Source organism: Schistocerca nitens, chromosome 2 (assembly GCF_023898315.1).
Source record: "Schistocerca nitens isolate TAMUIC-IGC-003100 chromosome 2, iqSchNite1.1, whole genome shotgun sequence".
NCBI lineage: Eukaryota > Metazoa > Arthropoda > Insecta > Orthoptera > Acrididae > Schistocerca > Schistocerca nitens.
This window is the reverse complement of record NC_064615.1, coordinates 714038287-714059567: the sequence shown is the minus strand read 5'-3', so window position 1 is coordinate 714059567 and position 21281 is coordinate 714038287. Positions and strand designations below refer to the sequence as shown.

At 37.3% G+C, this 21281-nt stretch overlaps 1 protein-coding gene across 1 annotated transcript in view; it reads left to right on the top strand.

Moving 5' to 3' along the window:
- Nucleotides 1–12920, top strand: part of LOC126236880 (sodium/potassium-transporting ATPase subunit beta-2-like) — a 320227-nt gene extending 307307 nt beyond the window's left edge. The window contains exons 6-7 of the mRNA XM_049946508.1: nt 9959–10127; nt 12032–12920. Coding sequence (XP_049802465.1) covers nt 9959–10127; nt 12032–12135 — 273 coding nt within the window. The 3' untranslated portion in view covers nt 12136–12920. The remainder of the gene's footprint in view (nt 1–9958; nt 10128–12031) is intronic.
- The last annotated feature ends 8361 nt before the right edge of the window (nt 12921–21281 follow it).

The following is a 21281-nucleotide window of genomic DNA, read 5'->3' as shown; positions in this document are numbered from 1 at the left end:
ATGATGCAGCCCATAGGTGCACTGTGAGAAATCTTGTGGGGAAACTACTGGATGAAGCAGTGATGGTATTGAAGGAAGGGCTGAACTTTCAGCCTATATCTATATCTCCTCAAACTACAGAGACACTGAGTGTTATGGAGTAGGCTACCCAAGGAGTACTGAATGATACTGCAGAGGAAATCTACAAGAAAACCTACAAAACCCTCACCAATTCAGAAAGAGCAGTATTTTGTATTCTCAGAGAAGACAAAGAAATCAATATTCTTCCAGATAAGGGCAATGCCACTGTTCTCCTCCAGTGCAAGGATTAAAAGCAGAAAATTTTATATCTTCTGTGCAATTCAGCATATCAGAACACAGCAGCAGATTCAGCCAACAAAGTGCAGCAAAGCACCCTTGACCTATTAAAGAACAGTATGCTCACAAAGGTCATCACCAAATCACTTCACCAGCTCACTACTGTACCAGCCAGGTTGTATGGCCTGCCAAGGACCCACAAGGAAGTGGGCAACACTGGGGCAACATGTCCCTGGAGAAGCATGTGGCTTGTCTGTTGGGCACTCGTGTATGAAATGGTGATTTCATCTGCTAACAGAAAGAGTGAAGGCTGCAGGAGCCTAAATATCATGCTCAGCTTTAATGTTGTCTTGCTTTTCAATCAAATTTCTTCAGAAGACTCCATAAATTAATTAGATTTTGTTTTCTTGTTTTTATTGCACAATATTTTGAGCAGCCCAGTTGCAAGATATCTGTTCATGGGGTACTTAGGACAGAGCACTTGGAAGCTGCTGAACCAAAAACTGTTTGTTTCGGTATGTTGACAACACTTATGATATTTGGCCACCTGTACCCAAAAAATCAAAGAATTTCTTGGAACATCTGAATTCCATCAATGAAAACATGCAGTTTGCCATATATCATGAACTCCCGTGTTAATAATAAGAATCATTGATTGTTATGTGCACTTTTTTTAGGTACTGTAACACTAAGTGTGTGCTACCACTTTAAGTGAGAAGGAAGTTCAGAATAATAATTAAATGTAAAATGTACTCATCTGATTCTCATTGATCTTCACTAAAATGTGCTCACTGCAATAATCATTGTCATCTAGGAATATGATTGGGTCAGTTCCTGACAGATAATGACAAAGCTGCCCGATGAAACTTTATCCTTTCTTTTATTTTCTTTGCCACATATTTAAGTAAAATGTCACAAATTGGTTTCAATTCTTTAGCATCTTCACAACAATTTAAGCCATAATGCACCATTCTCTAAATTCTATTTTCTGCCATCTCAGACTTCTAGCTACTACTTACACAGATCAACAAGTACGAAGTTATCAAATGTTTTCCAGAATAAATTATACAAATTACAATAGTGACGATTTTAAAATTTAATTACAATTTTACACTGACTAGCATGCTTGCATGAGCTGACCCCTTGAACATTCATGTGTGAATTTTTTCCTGCCTGTCACTAGTGTCAGTTGCTGGCAGGCAGCAATTGAGTAAGGTAGTGTGTAGTGTTCACATCGGTTTGTTGATGCAAGGGAAGTGATAGAATGACTGGAGCAGCACTACTGCATCAAATTTTGTGAGAAACTGGTAAACAGCCAGGTGGAAACCATGTAGAAGATTCAGGTGGATTTTGGTGACAGTGGTATGGACACCATGCAGATTAAGGAGGGTAAAACTGGTTTACAGATGGCTGTATGTCAGTGAAGAGTGAGCCACACTCTTGTCAGTCATTAGCATGCTGAAATGACCAGGCCATTGCCAAAGTGAAAGCTGTGGTAATGCAGGAACATAGTGTGACTATCACAGGAACTGAGGAAGAAATGGGATTCAGGAATTTTGTTGGCACTTTCAATTGTGACCAAAGATTTGGCCATGAAGAGAGTGTTGGCAAAATTCTTGCCAAAGCTACTGCTGGTAGAGCAAAAGCAACTTCATGTTGAAATATCACAGGGCATGCTGACTCCACAGACAGTGATCCTAACTTTGTGAACACCAAAATCACTGGTAATGATTCCTGGCTGTGCAGGTATGACCCAGAAACCAAATCCCAGTAGTTACAGTGAAAGCACTTGTCATCAACATCAAAGCAATGGTAAAGTGATGCATTCTTTGACCCTTGCATTGTGGTACGCTATGAGTATGCACCACAAGCCCAAAAATCTCCAAAGAGTACTACAGGGATGTCCTCCATCCATGTCCTCCATCCCTACATCATGATATGTGGTGCAAGAGACGAGACATGAGATCAAAAGCAAATTGGCACCTCCATCATGAAAATGCTCCAGCACTTTCCTCACACCTGATTCACCCTTTTTGGATGATTCCTCTGCTTCAATGGGCTCCTTACTCTTGTAATTTGGCTCCCTATGACTTCTATATGTTTCCCAAACTCAAGAAGCCATTGAAAGGAACATGATTTCAGATGAGAGGACATTGGTCAGCAACAACAGTTGAGCAAACTCTGTTCTGGAGAAAGCTTTTTGGCAAGCATCCAGGAGTGGTGTCACTGTTGGGAGCAGTGTTTGGAGCCCCAAGTGTCCAACACACCAGATCAGCTAGTTTTTTTCCCTAATCAGAGGTTGGATACTCTTCTGACAAACCTTGTATTCATGAAAAAATACAAGAATGAATTAGGTGTTTAGATTTATGGTTCTGATACTGTTGGATGGAGTCATGAATTCAATGTGGGCTATTGTGTTCTACAGTATGTGACACAGATAGGAGCACTGAACACTTATATTACACATGGAAACAGAAAAAGATGGCAAACTTCCTTTTCAAGATGTCTTATTTCAGCACAGGCTCGACAGCTCATTTGCCCACAGTTTATACCCTAAACCAATGGATATTGATTTATACCTCCATGCCTCCAGCTACCACAATCCCTTGGAGGAGCACCACGTACTCAACACTTGAGTGTACATGGTGTACTCCATTTCAGGTGAACAAATTTTGATGGTAAAGCTGCTTAAACATATTACATGAGTCAATAAGAGTGAAAAGTTAAGTACATTGTACGTAACAGAGATTGGGGGGGGGGGGGAGGAGGGCAGTGAAAAATAGCCAGGAAAGACAATGAAAGATGTAGAAAACTAAAGGAGGAGTGAAGCAAAGAGTAGTTACAGTGAAGAAACGCCAAGACAAAAGATATTAATGTAAATTAAGGCCAGGTGGATGGCAAAAACCAAGGACATGTTGTAGTGCTAGTTTCCACCTGTGGAGTTCTGAGAAACTGATGTCTGGAGCAAGAATCCAGATGGTGTGTGTGGTGAAATAGGCACTGAGGTCATGAATGTCATGCTGTAGAGCATGCTCTGCAACAGGATATTGTGAGTTGCCAGTACACGCCCTCTGCCTATGCTCATTTATTCTAATTGATAATTTGGTGATAGTCACGCTGATGTAGAAAGCCAAACAGTGTTTACATAACAGCTGGTATATGACGTGTTGTTTTGCAGGTGGTTCTCCCTTTGATGGTATATGTTTCACCGGTTACAGGGCTATTATAGGGGGTGGCAGGAGGTTGCATAGGGCAAGTCTTGCAGTGGGAACTGTCACAGGGGTAGGAGCCATTGGGTAGGTAGATGGCTGCAGAAGGAGCACAGGGCCTGACAAGAGTGCGGATATTGGGAGAGTCATGGCAAGCTATTCTAGGTGTAGTGGGCAAAGTTTAAGACAGAATGGATCTCATTTCAGGACATAATTTCAGTAAGTCATGACCCTGTTGAAGTAGCTGATTAACACTTTCCAGGCCAAGATAATACTGAGTTACCAATGGTGTGCGTCAAAGCTGCTTTTTGGAGGGATCAGCAGTACCAGTATTGGATATGAGGGCCCAGGAAATCTGCTTTTTAATTAGATTGATGGGTGATTACATGCAGTGAAGGCTGAGGTGATAATGGTGGTATATTGCTGTAAAGAGTCTGTATCTGAACAAATATGTTTGGTTTGGATGCCAAAGCTGTATGGGAGGGAATGTTTGACATGGGAAGGATGGCAACTGTCAAATTGTAAGTACTGTTGTTTGTTGGTAGGTTTAATGTGGACGGAAGTGTGTACCTGGCCTTCGGTGAGGACAGGATCAACATCAAGGAAAGTGGCATGGGATTCAGAATAGGACCATATGAAATTTAACTGAGAGAAGTTATTCAAAAATTCCAGGAATTTTAGCAGGTCAGCCTCACCATGAGTCCATATAGTAAAGTTGTCGTCAATGTATCTAGACCAAACCAGGTGCTGAAGACTTATGGATCCCAGAAAAGCTCCCTCCAATTGACCCATGAAAAGATTGGCATAGGAAGGAGCCATCATAGTTCCCATGGCCAAACCCCTGATATGTTTGCATGTCTGTCTCTCAAAGGTGAAGTAGTTGTTGGTCAGTATAAAGTTGATTAAGGTGAGGAGGAAGGACGTCATACGTGTGGAATCCGGTGGGTGCTGACTGAGGAAATATTCAGCGGCAGACAGATCATGTATTTGGGGAGGGGGGATGTTGGTATAGAGGGAGGTGGCATCAATGGTGAGAAGAAAGGTGTGTTGTGGGAGTGGGGCGGGTATGGATTTCAGACAATCTAGAAAATGGTTTGTATGTGTGATGTCGGATGAGAGTCTTTGTACCATGGGTTGCAGGGGTTGATCAACTAAGGTAGATATGTGTCTGGTCGGTGCTTTGAAGCCAGCAACTATAGGACAGCCAGGATGTTGTGTTTGTGTGATCTTAAGAAGAAGGTAAAAGATGGTCATGTGTGGTTTGGGTGGGGCAAGAAGTTCTATGGATTGAGGTGTTAGTCCTTGTGAGGGGCCTGAGGTTTTAAGGAGGGATTGCAGGTCAGTTTGGATCACAGGGATGAGATCTTGATGGCAGACACTGTATGTAGAGGTGTTGGACAGCTGGCATAGACCTTCACTAACATACTCCCTTTGGTCAAGTACTACAGCGGTAGATCCTTCGTCTGCTGGGAGCATAATGATGGAGTCATCAGCTTTTAGGGAATGTAGAGACTGGAGCTCTGCAGAGAACAGTAGGGTCATGTTGTAGGCACCTGAGGAAGGTTTCTGAAGCAATTCTGGATGTGAGGAATTCTTGTAAGGCTTGTAGTGGATGATTTTGTGGTAGTGGTGGTGGATCAAATTGGAATCGTGGTCAAAACTGTTGAAGGCATGGTTCAATGTCAGGTTTTTACACAGGGTAGATTTTCACCTATAGATACCTAAGTACATATTTTATTTCCATCTAAAACATGAATATTGGAAGTTTTTACTATATTACATCAGAAGGTCAATGGTGACAAGTCACAGCAAGTACTAATAAGTACACATTTTGCTTGCTCTCCCTGTAAATGGTTATTTTTAGTGAATTAATGAAATAATAATAATAATAATAATAATAATAATAATAATAATAGAAGGAAAACAAAGACAGAGGATGAGATGGTCAGATGAAGTTAATCGACACCTCATGTTCTGTTATTACCAAGCAACAAACCTAGGAACCAACACAACTGGATACAGATCACAAGTATACACAACATTTATTACCAGATACCCAGAATTAAAATTTTTAACAGAACAACGACTAGCTGATCAGATCCGTGTAATAATCAAAAATAACAGGATACCCCAGTCAGAATTAGAAAACATCAAACAAGAAGTACAACAAATACTGGAACAAAATAATGTGCAATCAGAAGAAGAAGAAAATACAGTAATGGACTCAAACATCCCAGAGCAAACAAACAAAGAACAACACGCACCAATTAAACAATCAGAGGAAAACGAAATCTTAAGACAGCCACCAGAACAAGCACAAATAGAACACGAAGTGACACAGATGCTAGATATAGAAGAAAAATTTCAGCTAACATATATAGAATACAAAGACACAAATACAGACATTAGACCATTCTTGCATAGACCACCAAATAACCCACAAGTCGAAACAACAATAAAAACTATCAACACAATCATACACAACAAAATAAATGAAAACACAACTATGGAAGAGTTACAACTACTGGTTTATATAGGAGCACTCACTACACTAAATATACACACTAGACAGAGATCAGAACCAACCAACACACAGAAGAAACCCACAAAACCAGCATGGCAACACAGGCTACAGATCAGAATAGGAAAGCTGAGAAAGGACATCGGACAGCTAACACAATTTATAAGAAATGAAATCTCGGAAAAAAAACGAAAAAGGTTAGGTAAAATCTCACAACAAGAAGCGACAGAGCAATTAGACGAAAAGAAGCAGAAATTACAAGCATTAGCCAAACGACTCAGAAGATACAAAAAAAGTGAAAATAGAAGGAAACAAAACCAAACATTCAACACAAACCAAAAGAAATTTTACCAGACAATAGATAACACACACATTAAAATAAACAATCCACCAAACATAACAGACATGGAACACTTCTGGAGCAACATATGGTCAAACCCGGTACAACATAACAGGCATGCACGGTGGATACAAACAGAAACAGACACATACAAGATGATACCACAAATGCCTGAAGTGAAAATTTCGCAACATGAAGTCACCCAAGCAATTAATTCTACTCACAATTGGAAAGCCCCTGGAAATGATAAAATAGCAAATTTCTGGTTAAAGAAGTTCACCTCAACACATTCACATCTAACTAAATTATTTAACAGTTACATTGCAGACCCATACACATTCCCTGATACACTTACACATGGAATAACTTATCTGAAACCTAAAGATCAAGCAGACACAGCGAACCCAGCTAAATATCGCCCCATAACATGCCTACCAACAATATACAAAATATTAACTTCAATCATTAAACAGAAATTAATGACACATACAACACAGAACAAAATTATAAATGAAGAACAAAAAGGCTGTTGCAAAGGAGCACGAGGATGTAAAGAGCAACTGATAATAGATGCAGAGGTGACATATCAAGCTAAAACTAAACAAAGGTCGCTACACTACGCATACATTGATTACCAAAAAGCTTTTGATAGTGTACCCCACTCATGGTTACTACAAATATTGGAAATATACAAAATAGATCCTAAATTGATACAGTTCCTAAACATAGTAATGAAAAATTGGAAAACCACACTTAATATCCAAATAAATTCAAATAATATCACATCACAGCCAATACAGATTAAGCGTGGAATATACCAAGGAGACTCATTAAGTCCTTTCTGGTTCTGCCTTGCTCTGAACCCACTATCCAACATGCTAAATAATACAAATTATGGATACAATATTACTGGAACATACCCACACAAAATCACACATTTGCTATACATGGATGATCTAAAACTACTGGCAGCAACAAATCAACAACTCAACCAATTACTAAAGATAACAGAAGTATTCAGCAATGATATAAGTATGGCTTTTGGAACAGACAAATGTAAGAAAAATAGCATAGTCAAGGGAAAACACACTAAACAAGAAGATTACATATTGGATAACCACAGCGACTGCATAGAAGCGATGGAAAAAACGGATGCCTATAAATATCTAGGATACAGACAAAAAATAGGAATAGATAATACAAATATTAAAGAAGAACTAAAAGAAAAATATAGACAAAGACTAACAAAAATACTGAAAACAGAATTGACAGCAAGAAACAAGACAAAAGCTATAAATACTTATGCCATACCAATATTGACCTACTCATTTGGAGTAGTGAAATGGAGTAACACAGACCTAGAAGCACTCAATACACTTACACGCTCACAATGCCACAAATATAGAATACATCACATACATTCAGCAACAGAAAGATTCACATTAAGCAGAAAGGAAGGAGGAAGGGGATTTATCGATATAAAAAACCTACATTATGGACAGGTAGACAATTTAAGAAAATTCTTTCTAGAACGAGCAGAAACTAGCAAAATACACAAAGCAATCACTCATATAAATACATCGGCTACACCACTACAATTTCATAACCACCTCTACAACCCTTTAGACCACATAACATCAACAGATACGAAGAAAGTAAATTGGAAAAAGAAAACACTTCATGGCAAGCACCCGTATCATCTAACACAGCCACACATCGATCAAGACGCATCCAACACATGGCTAAGAAAAGGCAATATATACAGTGAGACAGAAGGATTCATGATTGCAATACAGGATCAAACAATAAACACCAGGTATTACAGCAAGCATATTATTAAAGATCCTAATACCACAACAGATAAATGCAGACTTTGTAAACAACAAATAGAAACAGTAGATCACATCACAAGCGGATGTACAATACTAGCAAATACAGAATACCCCAGAAGACATGACAATGTCGCAAAAATAATACATCAACAGCTTGCCTTACAACATAAACTTTTAAAACAACAAGTTCCTACATACAAGTATGCACCACAAAATGTACTGGAGAATGATGAATACAAATTATACTGGAACAGAACCATTATGATAAAACAACACCACATAACAAAACCTGAAATCATACTCACCAATAAAAAGAAGAAATTAACACAACTAATCGAAATATCCATACCCAATACAACAAATATACAAAAGAAAACAGGAGAAAAAATTGAAAAATACATCCAACTGGCTGAGGAAGTCAAAGACATGTGGCATCAGGATAAAGTTGACATCATACCAATTATACTATCAACTACAGGAGTCATACCACACAATATCCACCAATACATCAATGCAATACAGCTACATCCAAACATATATATACAATTACAGAAATCCGTAATTATTGATACATGTTCAATTACCCGAAAGTTCCTAAATGCAATATAACATGTACCGTACAGCAAAAAGGAAGTGACGCTTGATAAAGGTCCGCGTCACTCCATTCTTAACCAGACTTCTAAAAAGTCTGAGAAAGTAAAGAAATAATAATAATATCAGTAACAGTAATTTGTTGTTATCATGAGCAACAAATACTTCTTAACCAATGTACAGACAGCATGTCTTAGTATGGGCCAGTTTTGGAAACTTTTAACAAATGATTTTAATGAGCTGTAAAGGATATTCAAATATAAAAGAAAATAGACAAACAACTTCTATCATACTGATATTCTTCTATTGTCAAAGTGTACAGATATAATTTAGAGAGATTCCATAGCATTTCTTGTCTGATTAAGTGAGAATGTGTAAGTAGTTACAAAATTTTTCTTACTGATCTTTGGGCTGTACAGACAACATAGAGTATCTAATTATTTGAATAAGGACACAAGACTGGAGGTAATGTTTGTGTGATGTAAATATCCTCTCATATTTGGTCCATGTAAGAGCAATAGTAAGGGGACTTTAACTCCAGTGATTGCTAAATTACAACCAATTAATCAGTATGGTAACAATCCCCAGTGCTTTAGTACACAGGGAACTTGCACTATCAACAAGGATGTCCTATTACACTCATTGCATCACTTCTTCCACTTATGGTCTAAACCCAATTCCACTAAAATAACAGAATTTGGAATTGTTATTACATATAAAATAATTACTAGAAAAACAGTGAATTACTCTGCCTCTCTTTCATCCAGCAGATACAACAGACTATAACACATTTTGTGTAATAGTTTCTACAAGAAAATGGTGCATCTCAGGATAGGGGTTTCTATTTAGGCCATTATCTACTCAGCGCTCCCTATATGTACTAATTGTTTTGTAAAGTAAATGTAGTTGAATCCTGTAGGAAGTGTCTAGTGCCACTTGTGATGTGATTATAAGATATTTCTGAAGACAAAAATATGGAGAATTTGATGACCTAGTTAAACTTCTTTCTATGTACGTCAGTTTTGTATTTAACACGATACAGTTGGTAAAGCTTAATGCACTGATAAGACAAAATATATGTGAACTGGTAGTTAAATAATCATGATAACTCAACAACATGGTATTGATTCTTGTAAATATCAATGTGATTGAAATAACTTTGTTTCAGAGGAATACAGTGTGGATATCTTGTGAAGGAGAGAATCCTGCAGACATTGAAAACATCGGTCCTCTGAAGTACATACCAGATCGTGGGTTTCCTGGTTACTTCTATCCGTATGAGAATTCTGAAGGATATCTCAGTCCACTGGTTGCTATCAATTTTGAAAGACCCAAAGGTGAGATTCCTGTTCAGCTATATGAACTTTAATTGTTCATTTCACATTATAAAATGACACAGTGAATCACATAATTAGTAATTAATTCAAGTAAAAAGAATTCACAAGTAATTTCTCTAGGCACATAAAGAACAGTACAGCTATTTGAAAGACTGATTTAGCAAATCCTTGTTTGTACCATCATGGTAGGAAGCCTGGAGAACTTTCATCTGAAAGACTCTTCACAACTTTTTTCTTTACCAAGTAATTCCAGAAAAGTTTTTGCTCTTCTCGTGGCTAACTTTTTATAGCCTGTCAGATAAAAGTAAAAGTGACTCATTGTGTGGCCTTGGTTAGAGCGTTTCTTGCTATGGGGATGCAGGAAGTAATAGAACCCAGCAGTTTGTCCTTGATTGGAGATGGGGTATCATCAGGAGTGCCTCATGGAAGTGTGATAGGTCTGCTCTTATTTTCATTATACATAAATGATCTGACAAGCAGGATGAATAGCAATCTGTGAGTGTTTGCTGATGATCCCTTGGTAAATGGGGAGAGTCATTGTAGAGTGACTGTAGGAGGGTACAAGGTGACTTAAACAAAATTTGTAGTTGGTGTGATGAATGGCATCTTGCTCTAAATGTAGAAAAATGCAAGTTAATGCAGATGAGTAGGGAAAACAATATCATGAGTTTCAAATACAGCATTAGTATTATACTGCTTGACACAATCATGTTGATGAAATAGCTATGTGTATATGAAATGGGAAGTGCATGTAAGCATGGTAGTAGGGAAAGTGAAGGATTGACTTCAGTTCATTGGGAGAAGTTTAGTTAAGTGTGCTCATCTACAAAGAAGACTGCATATAGAACACTAGTGTAACCCATTCTTGGGTGCTGCTAGAGCATTTGGAATCTCCACAAGGGCAGATTAAAAGAAGACATAGAAAAAATTCAGAGGCAGGCTGCTAGATTTTTTACCAATATGTTCAATCAACATACAAGTATTACAGAGATGTTTTGTGAACTCAAATGGGAATCTCTCAGGGAACATTATTGAAAAAATTCAGAGGACTGACATTTGAAGCTGACTGCAAAAAAATTCTACTGCTGCCAATGTATATTTCACATAAGGACCATGAAGACAAAAAAATTAGTGCTTGTATGGAGGCATGTAGATAGTCTATATACAAGCGGAACAGGAAAGGAAATGACATGTAAAGTACCCTCCGCCATGCACCAAATGGTGTTCTGTGGAGTATGTATGTGTGTATGTATGTATATAGAACAGAGGTACATGTGTGTAAGTACTCCAATTACATATTGGTGTCCAGCTGACTGAATATTATGTTAACAAAGGCCCCTCCATAAATTCAAATAGTTCCACATACATTTAAAGATAAAATCACTGTCAATACCATGTAGTATTAATGCAAGAATGGATATTGATGAGTATCCAGTAATTCTCAATCTTCAGAGTGACTTCTCATACATTTTAATAGCAAGCTTAAGCATTTGTCATTTCTCCAGAGTATCAAACCTAGGAAGAAGGCCAGGAGATAAAGTCCTGGCATTGCCTGAAAGTTTCCCACTTTCTATTTTAATTTAATCCTTCTCAGTTTTTTAGCTTTAATAATCCTCACTGACTCTGTATGTGGAAATATGCCATTCCTTCCACAGCAATCACAAGTTATGAGTAAAGACACAATAAATGAGTACCTCTTAAGATTGACAAACTGCTAATGCTAGTGGCTTTAGAAATAAATAACTACTTCTGTGAGTAATTAATATAATGTATAAAATGATGATGACTGTTGTTGTTGTTGTTGTTGTTGTTATTCTAGTGATGTCTAAGTTATATTACTTAACAAAATAAAATCAGAAATTTCACCATGATAAACTTTCTGAGTTATATTATTTATTTTTCAGGTGGAATACTCATTAATATTGAGTGCAAAGCTTGGGCCAAAAATATAAAACATAATAGACAGTACAGAATTGGCATGGTACATCTTGAACTTATGATTGATTAGTAACACAATTCAATTAAACGATGTAATTCTGCAGATTTGACCATGGCAAGCTGAACACCAGTTGTAGTAGAAGTGGTACAGATGTGCTGTAATTCAACTATCTGATGTTTGACTGAGAACATATTTGTGTTTTGAACATACTTTTGGAGTTGATTGTCCAGATTAGACTATGTAGGATTAGCAATTGGTGTCGTAAGAGTGTACAGTACAGTGCAGTGGAGTGTATCAGCTGAAACATGAACTGCAGTAGTTTTGAGTGTCACTATTTTGTCTTTACTGCACAGCCAACAAATTCCCAACAATCCTAGTCAACTTGGTTATATAATGGTGTGCCTTAATCCAAAAATTTATGGGGAATTTGAAAATTTATGGTATTTCATTTGTATATTGTCATATGCCACATTCATTTTCATTAAGATATTTTACTTCTAATTCTTCAGAATATATTGTTGTAATTTAGTAATTTATCATCTTTGTTGTTGCAATTCTTTCTTAGTCTTTGTCACACAAATCAGTTTTCAGAATTACTGTAATATTTTCCATTCTGTCTCTTGAATATGTATTGCTTGAACATTGTTGTAACACAACTATTTGTATGTTTAAAGAAAAGGCTGCCACCAGCTGTGCATGCTGTTTCCTGCAGCATGTAAGAAAACATGACACACTTTTAGTACCTATTTCACACAACAGGAATTTTGGATATTTAGGAGAAAGATCTTTATTATTTTCTCAGTTCTGTTTTAAATTGAAGTAGATATTATATGAAAATAAAATATTTTTTAATATTCATGTTTTATTCATGTTAAAAATTGAGAAAAGAGGTTTACATCTTGGTACAAAACTAAGAACTTTGGGACAAAACTAAGAACTTCATTAATGTCATCATATGGTCAGAACTTTCTGTAAACAGAAAGAACCAAAAATTATTTGCTTTAGTAGCTACCTGTTGTAAGGGCTCTGTTTTTAAACACAGATTTCTGTTTTAAATCTGTTCATATACTTAGAGATGTGCGCGCGCGCGCGCACACACACACACACACACACACACACACACACACACACACACACACACACACACACACACACACACACACACACACACACAGTCTTTGGCTACCAAGGCCAGACTTGATTGAAAGAGTTAGCTGTATCTACGAGGTGCTATCTAAAATTTTCGGGACTGGTGTTGCCATCTGTTGAAAACCTTACCTTTGGTCTTATGGTCGCCATCACCCTCGAAGTAGTTCCCATCCACACAAACACACTAGTCCCAGCACTTCTGCCACTGGTCAAACATTTTCTGGAAGTTCTGTTCTTTGAGGGTGTTCATCACCACCAGCTATGCTTCTTGAATCCTCTCTAGAGTGTAGAACCAATGGCCTTTCAATTTGAGTTTGTTTTGGGAGTAGTGTGAAGTCACAAGGTGCCAAATCTGGTGAGTACCGTGGGTGAGGTACAACCGCCATGTTGCTTTTTGTCAAAAAGGTCCTGGTGAGCAAGGACCCGTGACGGGGGATATTGTCGTGATGCAACAGCCAGTTCCCTTGATGCCAAAGTTCGGGCCTTCGTCGCTGCATGTTTTCATGGAGCCGTTGCAAAACATCACAGTAGTATGCAGAATTCACTGTTTGGTTGGGTGGGATGGATTCTTTGTGCACAATTCCCTTGGTATCAAAGAAAATGATCATGCTCTTCACTTTGCTCATCACCTGTCTTGTTTTTTCGGGTCTTGGAGAGCCTGAGTTCTTCCGTTGGGACGATTGTTGCTTTGTCTCTGGGTTATAACCGTAAATCACATCACCGGTGATAACCCGTGACAAGAAAGTTGGATCATCAGATGCAGTCTGATGAAAGTCTGTGCACACTTAAACACGCTGTGCCTTCCGATCAGCAGTCAAGATCCTTGGCACAAATTTCGTGGTGACCCAATGCATGCCCAACTCATCAGTCAACATTTGGTGACATGTCCCATAACCAATACCCTCTTCATCCACTAGGTCTTGAATGGTTCAATGTCAGTCCGCACGAACCAAGTGTTGAAGTTTGGCAACAATATCTGGCATTGTGTGGCTAATGGGCCTTCCAGTGTGAGCATCATCCTCAACGTCTGTACATGGCCCTGAACCAAGCATGCCACTCACACACACGTACGCCTCATGCTCTGTCCCCCAAACATTTGATGAATCATTGCTAGGGTGTCCGTAGCACTTTTCTGAAGATTTGTACAGAATTTGATACACACACGCTGTTCTGTTCGCGGATCCATCATAAAATCACCACACATCAAACACAGAGTATTATGGAAATCACTGTGTATGCGCAACACGTCCTCCCAGCTGAATGCTACTCCGCGCACTGACTCATCTGATATGCAGTCTCACCACCTAGCGGTGCCAAGATCTACTACTCCTACTTTCCAGATGGCAGCACCAGTCCTGAAAATTTTGGATTCTACCCTGTACACTAATGATAAGGCAAATGGGCAAACACACATTTGGTGGAGTGGAACAAAAGCTTCTTGAGACACTAAAAAATGAAGTCAATGCTACACAGAAAATAGTCAAAGACAAAACCTGTTTGCTTTCTATCTTAAAAAACTGGCAGTATTTGAGGAAGCTAGTAATCTCGTGGACATATATTGTCTCCCTCCCTCTTTTTTTTATAGATTTGTTACATTTGGCGTTATGAATGAAAAAGTTTATAAGTCGTGACATCACACATATTTCACACATTCTTAGTATCGGCTAAAATATACACTAACAATCATTAATGGTGCTATATAGGTAAATAATTCTGACTGAAGGTACTAGGTTGTGTTGTAACAATTTACTCTCTTATGTTGTCAACACACATGGCTAGCTCAAAAGTAAGAGGTTTGTTTTTGTTCCAGAGAGCGACACAATACAATCATCCATGTAGCTAAACCTTATTCTCAACATTACATAAATTCTTCGTTAAACACCAACTTTTTACACCATTTATTATGATTTGAATACTGTTTATGGCAATGAAAACAAGATTTTTTTTACTAGTCAGCGACTTGCTCTTAAGCAAGCCTGAGGGTCACGTTATTATTCATCTTTGCATTTGTAATGTGTATTTAATGAAAACTTTTCTGCAAAAAATATCTTCTTTTCCTGACAGCAGAAATATTTAAAGTATTTTTTTCCTGTTGTCTTGTGGGTGAAGGCCGAAAATCATGATTAATTATATTTCACATAATGGCTGGCAATGTGCCATTACGACAAAAAATGGCAGATGACCAATGATAAACCTTTAATTCTAGCAGTAATTAATTGTTTCCAATAGAAAAGAATAGCACCAGTTTGCTTTTGTTCTACAATATTACTTTTATTGCTAACCGGTTTTCGGCTTACAGGGCCATCTTCAGACATTTACTGAGTATTATCATCAAAGAAGTTAAATGTTAGCAGACAACATTGGAAGAGAAGTAACACATCTAGAGTGAAGTAGAAATATACAGTGAGTAACATCTTTGCAATGAAATGGTAAAAACTGAACAGAACATAAATAACAATGGAGTTGACAGGAAAACCATTAGCACAAAATAGGAATAGCATGCCTACATAACATTTTCTATTAATAAACAAAACTGATAAAATTAGTACTAGACAAGGCTGCATAAAGAGGTATGAAACATGGAGAGTGATACACAACCAATTAAAAAAGAAGAGACAGTTGTCAATGTAAATACAGAATACATGAGGAACTTAAGAAGTGTCAATAAGATAAACAGAAATTAATAAATGCGGGAAAATTGAGGTGTTTGAGGGAACCTACAGTTTGAGAGTGTGGTGGTACTGCATTTTAACATTAACATTATAATCAATATATGCAAGTATAGAGTTTCCTACTATGCCAGGAACACTACAGCCCACTGTGTTTCTAATACCAAAAACAAGATCCAGTTATTAGCCAACAGTGGGGTATACATAATCACCTGTTCTGATTGTGACAAATTTTACATTGGTCAGTCAGGCAGAGACATATCAACTAGGCTGGCTGAACATGAACGCAGCTGGAGGTTGCAGAATTCAGACTCTGCATTTGCTGAGCATGTACTTTGTGAGGGTCACAACTACCAGCCAGTGTCCCATGTACTTCACTTAGCAAACAAAGGCCATAAACTCAACCTGCTGGAAGCCCTGGAAATTAAGAAACATCTTGCTCACAGTCCAGATCTCATCCTAAATGACCAGACACAACTCAACACTTCCCCTCTCCTGAACTTCATATAATCATCTTTGTTGTTCATTACTTCCCACACTCTCTCTTCCTACATATCCCCATTTTCCTGTAGTCATTAAGTTGTTTTATTTGTTGCAGTTGTCTTTGTATTCCACATAGGCTGTAGTTTCAATAGTAAAGGGTTTCCTTTTAACTTGTACTTGTATTACTGTCCATGTTTAACTCCCATTGTAGTTGTCTCATCAAATAGTGTTCATATTTTACTTTGCTCATTTATTTAATGAAAACTGGTACACAGCCACTGCTTTGATTATAATGTTAATGTTAAAATGCAGTACCACCACACTCTCAAACTGTAGGTTCCCTCAAACACCTCAATTTTCCTGCATTTATTAATTTCTGTTTATCTTATTGACACTTCTTAAGCTCCTCATGTATTCTGTATTTACATTGACAACTCTCCATGTTTCATACCTCTTGATGTAGCCTTGTCTAGTACTAATTTTATCTTATTTTATTAGTTTTGTTTATTAATAGAAACTGTTATGTAGGCATGCTATTCCTATTTTGTGCTAAAGGTTTTCCTGTCAACTCCATTGTTTATGTACTGTTCAGTTTTTACCATTTCATTGCAAAGATGTTACTCACTGTATGTTTCTACTTCACTCTAGATGTGTTACTTCTCTTCCAATGTTGTCTGCTAACATTTAACTTCTTTGGTGATAATACTCAGTAAATGTCTGAAGATGGCCTTGTAAGCCGAAAACCGGTTAGCAATAAAAGTAATATTGTAGAACAAAAGCAAACTGGTGCTTTTCATTTATTATTATAATGTTGTTCTACCAAGAACCGACGGAAGATTCTGTTAATATAATTGTTTCCACTTAATTATATTCACATGGGGATTTTTATAAATACATTCTGCAAAAACTTACTTACAATTAACAAAATCATGCAAACAAGTGTCTAGTAGGTTTGAGAGCTGCCGCCAGAGTCATCATTTTATCCACCCAACTCTTTATCATGCAATTATATAGAAATTCCATAATGCGGTATACTCGTAGTCCTTGTTATTCTTAGTATTTGTTACATAGAAATACATTCATTATTGACATTTTTATGTTCAAAACATGTACAGATGGTGATTTTTCTCATTCAAAAATAACAGTACATAATGATAGCACAATTACATATACAAAAACACACAGTTTTGTTAATTATTGACACAGTTCACTTGTGGTTATCATAACATTTTATTATGGTTTTTAGAGTATTTTCCAGGAGATGGCACAACAGGTGCAATACTTTAACTTTGTTCTGGCTACTTGGGAGCTGCTATAAAGAAAGCTCTTAACACCACAGGAATATAGTTCCAACACCTAAGTCAAGCATGTAGTTAGGCACAACATGGGAAGCCAAAGAATCATCACTGAGAAGTGCAGGTTAACCAGTGTGCTGCTGCCTGTGGAGTACTCAAACAATTAGTGCTTAGATAAAGCCATGTGAATTTACCATTGATTCCAATAAACACATGATTTAATACATGGAGAGATGTATAAAATCCTTGCACCATCATTGTGTCCTGACGTGAGTGATGATGGGATCCAGTATGAGTTGAGGCACATAGAAGTCAACAAGCATGTATCATCAATAAAATGCATTTGCTGTAGAGAAATTTAAACTCAATGAGTTCAAAGTGGAGGGAAATTTCCAGTAACACAGATTCCAGCCTTATATAGTAGAATGTACTCTAAACTAGAGTACTATGTTTCCACTGTACCCTGACAGGTAATAACCATCAATTTTTAGTAAGAATATACTATGTATGATCTCAAAGTGGGTGAAAGTATTGAGTATAATGGAGAAATGTCTCGAACAAATGGTAAAGTAAAAGTTTTGTTCAATAAGTTATCCTGAAATTGTGATTTACATTTACTGTTGAGGATTAGGAAACTGCCTAGTATGGATCCATTCTTACATTGTGACGGAGCAGCAACTTGACTTGTGATGTGTGCATGAAGTAATGTACTGACAAAAGTCTTCGACAGATCTCTCACCTTGCATACACGTGATGTTCTTTCTGTCATTTAATCTTATTGAGAATCTAATGAGAATTCAGATAGTTGAATTGTAAGACATTATTGAACGGTGATCAGTAATTAACATATAAACTCTACTATCTGGACATCCTTATATAATGTGGAATTCAGCACTAGGTGTCATAAGAGGTGCACCTGGCAGTATAAAAAGTGGTGGGTAGCGTCATATTATCAATAACGTAGTAGTTATAGCAGAATGGGTTGGTCAAGAGAAACAGTGACTTCAAACATGGACTAGTTACTGGATGTCATCTGAGTGGCAAATCCATGAGGGACATTTCAACCCTTCTAAAGCTGCTCAGATTGACAGTTAGCGATAAGAGTGGAAGTGGAAACACAAAGGAAAAAATGTAGCTAAACAAAGAGCAGGCATATGATGGCCAGGGATGATAAGGCTTTGTGGAGAGGGGTTTTAAATAATCGCATGAAATAATTGGAAAAATAATTCATGAGTTTCAAAGTGCTGCTAGCAGTACAGCTAGCACAATGATTGTGGGTAGGGAGTTAAAAAGAATGGGGTATGAAGGTAGAGTACCTCCTTGTAAGCAACAGACTTCTGTAGCCAGTGCTAAGCAATGCCACTGGACAGTGAATGACTGGAAATGTGGATTTGAACTGTTGAATCATGCTATACCCTACACCAACCCATTGGAAAGTTGGGGTTTAATGAATGCTTGGAGAATGTTACCTGCCAATATATGTAGTGCTAATCATGAAGTACAGATGATGTGGTGCTACAGTATGGGGGTGTTTATCCTGGTTACCATGTGACCCCCTTACTGCACTTAAAAAATGCATTTTACAGCATCGTGTACTGCAAACAATAGGACAAAAGTTTAGAGTACTGCTCTACAAAAAATTAAAGTTATCTCTATCCTTTACAAAAATAGTCAAGTTAAATTGGTGTCAAAGGGCAAGAATAAGACATCAGAAATTTTTTGTTAGCTCTTAGTTCAAAGATATTTGTATGTAACTATGTATAGAACTTAACCATTTTGTCTTACCTGTTTATTGACTGGAGTGTTTGCTTTTTTGGTCTTCATTTGTTAACTACTTCTGGGGCTTCTCTCATGACATTGCAACACTAATTACAAGCATATGAGAGTTCCACTTGTCCTGATAACTTCTTTCCATTACTGAAATATTTTAGACAAGTCACTTTCCATGCTTGTCATAGTGCATCTCACTCACGACATTACAACTGCTTGGAAAGAAGTTGAGATGTAAATCCAAAAAGAGGATCATGAGTGACATGATACAACCTAGCTCCTATGTCCTCAGAAAATCATAAACAGCTAGATTGTAATTTTCAGCTCTTTGGTTTACCAATAAATTGCAAATAACATCTCTGAAGGCTTCCCAAGCTGCTTTCTGTTTCCCTTTAGTGAAGCTATTAAATGCTCAGTCCTTAAACAGTTCTCAAATTTATGGTACAAAAAAAGATTCCTTCTTTGATCTTAACATTACTGAGATGTGGGAATTGTTTCTTTAAATATTTGGAAGCTTCTCCATCCTGATTCATTGCTTTCACTAAATTATTCTATGTCCTAACCTCATGTGTAAAAGTGGCAATAAGACTTTATAATTGGAAACTTAGGGAGTACTGCATATTCTTTTTCCGGGTTCCATCTTATTCCTTTCAGGCCACATTTCTCATATGTAGTGTGATTTTCTGTTGGGAATATCCCACTCGTAAAGTAAGCAGCAATCGTAGTATATCCTAATTGCTAACCTTCAGATCACCATGTATCTGCCACTGATTGACTTTTTAATCCAAGAAGCAATTTTACATTTTCATAGCTCTCCTTCATAGTACACCATGACCTACAGGAATAGATGGGAGTGTATTTTTGGAATGAAACAAAACAGCTTTCAAGCTCGACTTAGAGGAGTCAATGAAGTCTCCGGGGTTACACTCAATCCTCAAAAATGCCATCAGGTCATTTACATCATTGTATGCAATGAAGTTGTTTTTCATATCAAAAAATGGTGTTAAGTATCTCTCTTGATGTCTATATACATACACTTCAACATATTTTCCCCAGAAGAACCCACTGCTTGAGTCAGGAACCAAGAAGATTGGACTTGTGTTTTGGTAACTCCAGGCAACAACTTAAATCATAAGGTTTTTCTTGAGAAATTTAATGTGGCTTGCTGGGTGATATCAATTCTAGTGTATAATCTGGATCTTGCTGTAAAGACTGAGGCTGTTATTTACATTCACTCTCCTCATCTTCACCTGATTCTAGCACATAATATTCTGGAGAAATAGCATCAGTCAGACCCTCTTCATGTGGAAATGGTCATGTAGCAGTTGGTTTTCTTTCTCGGTGTTCCATGTTTAAGATGTGGCACCACACAAAAATAATAATTACTGACATGATTTATTGGTTCTTGCCATATCATGAGAACACCAAATACCACTGACTTTACTGTTTTGTTTAACCAGTAATAGATTTTATTGCACATGAACTATGGCAAATATTTGGTGCCCAAGGATTATCCTCATATACTTTACAAACAAAGTAATGGTAATTGCTGTCCTTATTAATGGAGTCAATTCACATTTCTGAGAAGCAAAAGTCACTTCATCATACCCATAGCAAAAGTTTTTCACACTGTTGACACACATACATGTCATCTTAAACTTGAATTAATACAAAACGTAAACAAAATAAATGTGCTTAAGAAAATTCAGATTACGATTGTATTTAGCACTCATGAAGATAAATAAAGGTTTGTATTTGATTTCTTATTTCCTCGCAAAAATTTAACTTCAGTTGCAGAAAATTGCTGAGAACAAGAAGCAGACAGGTTCTCAAAGTACTACAAAAGATA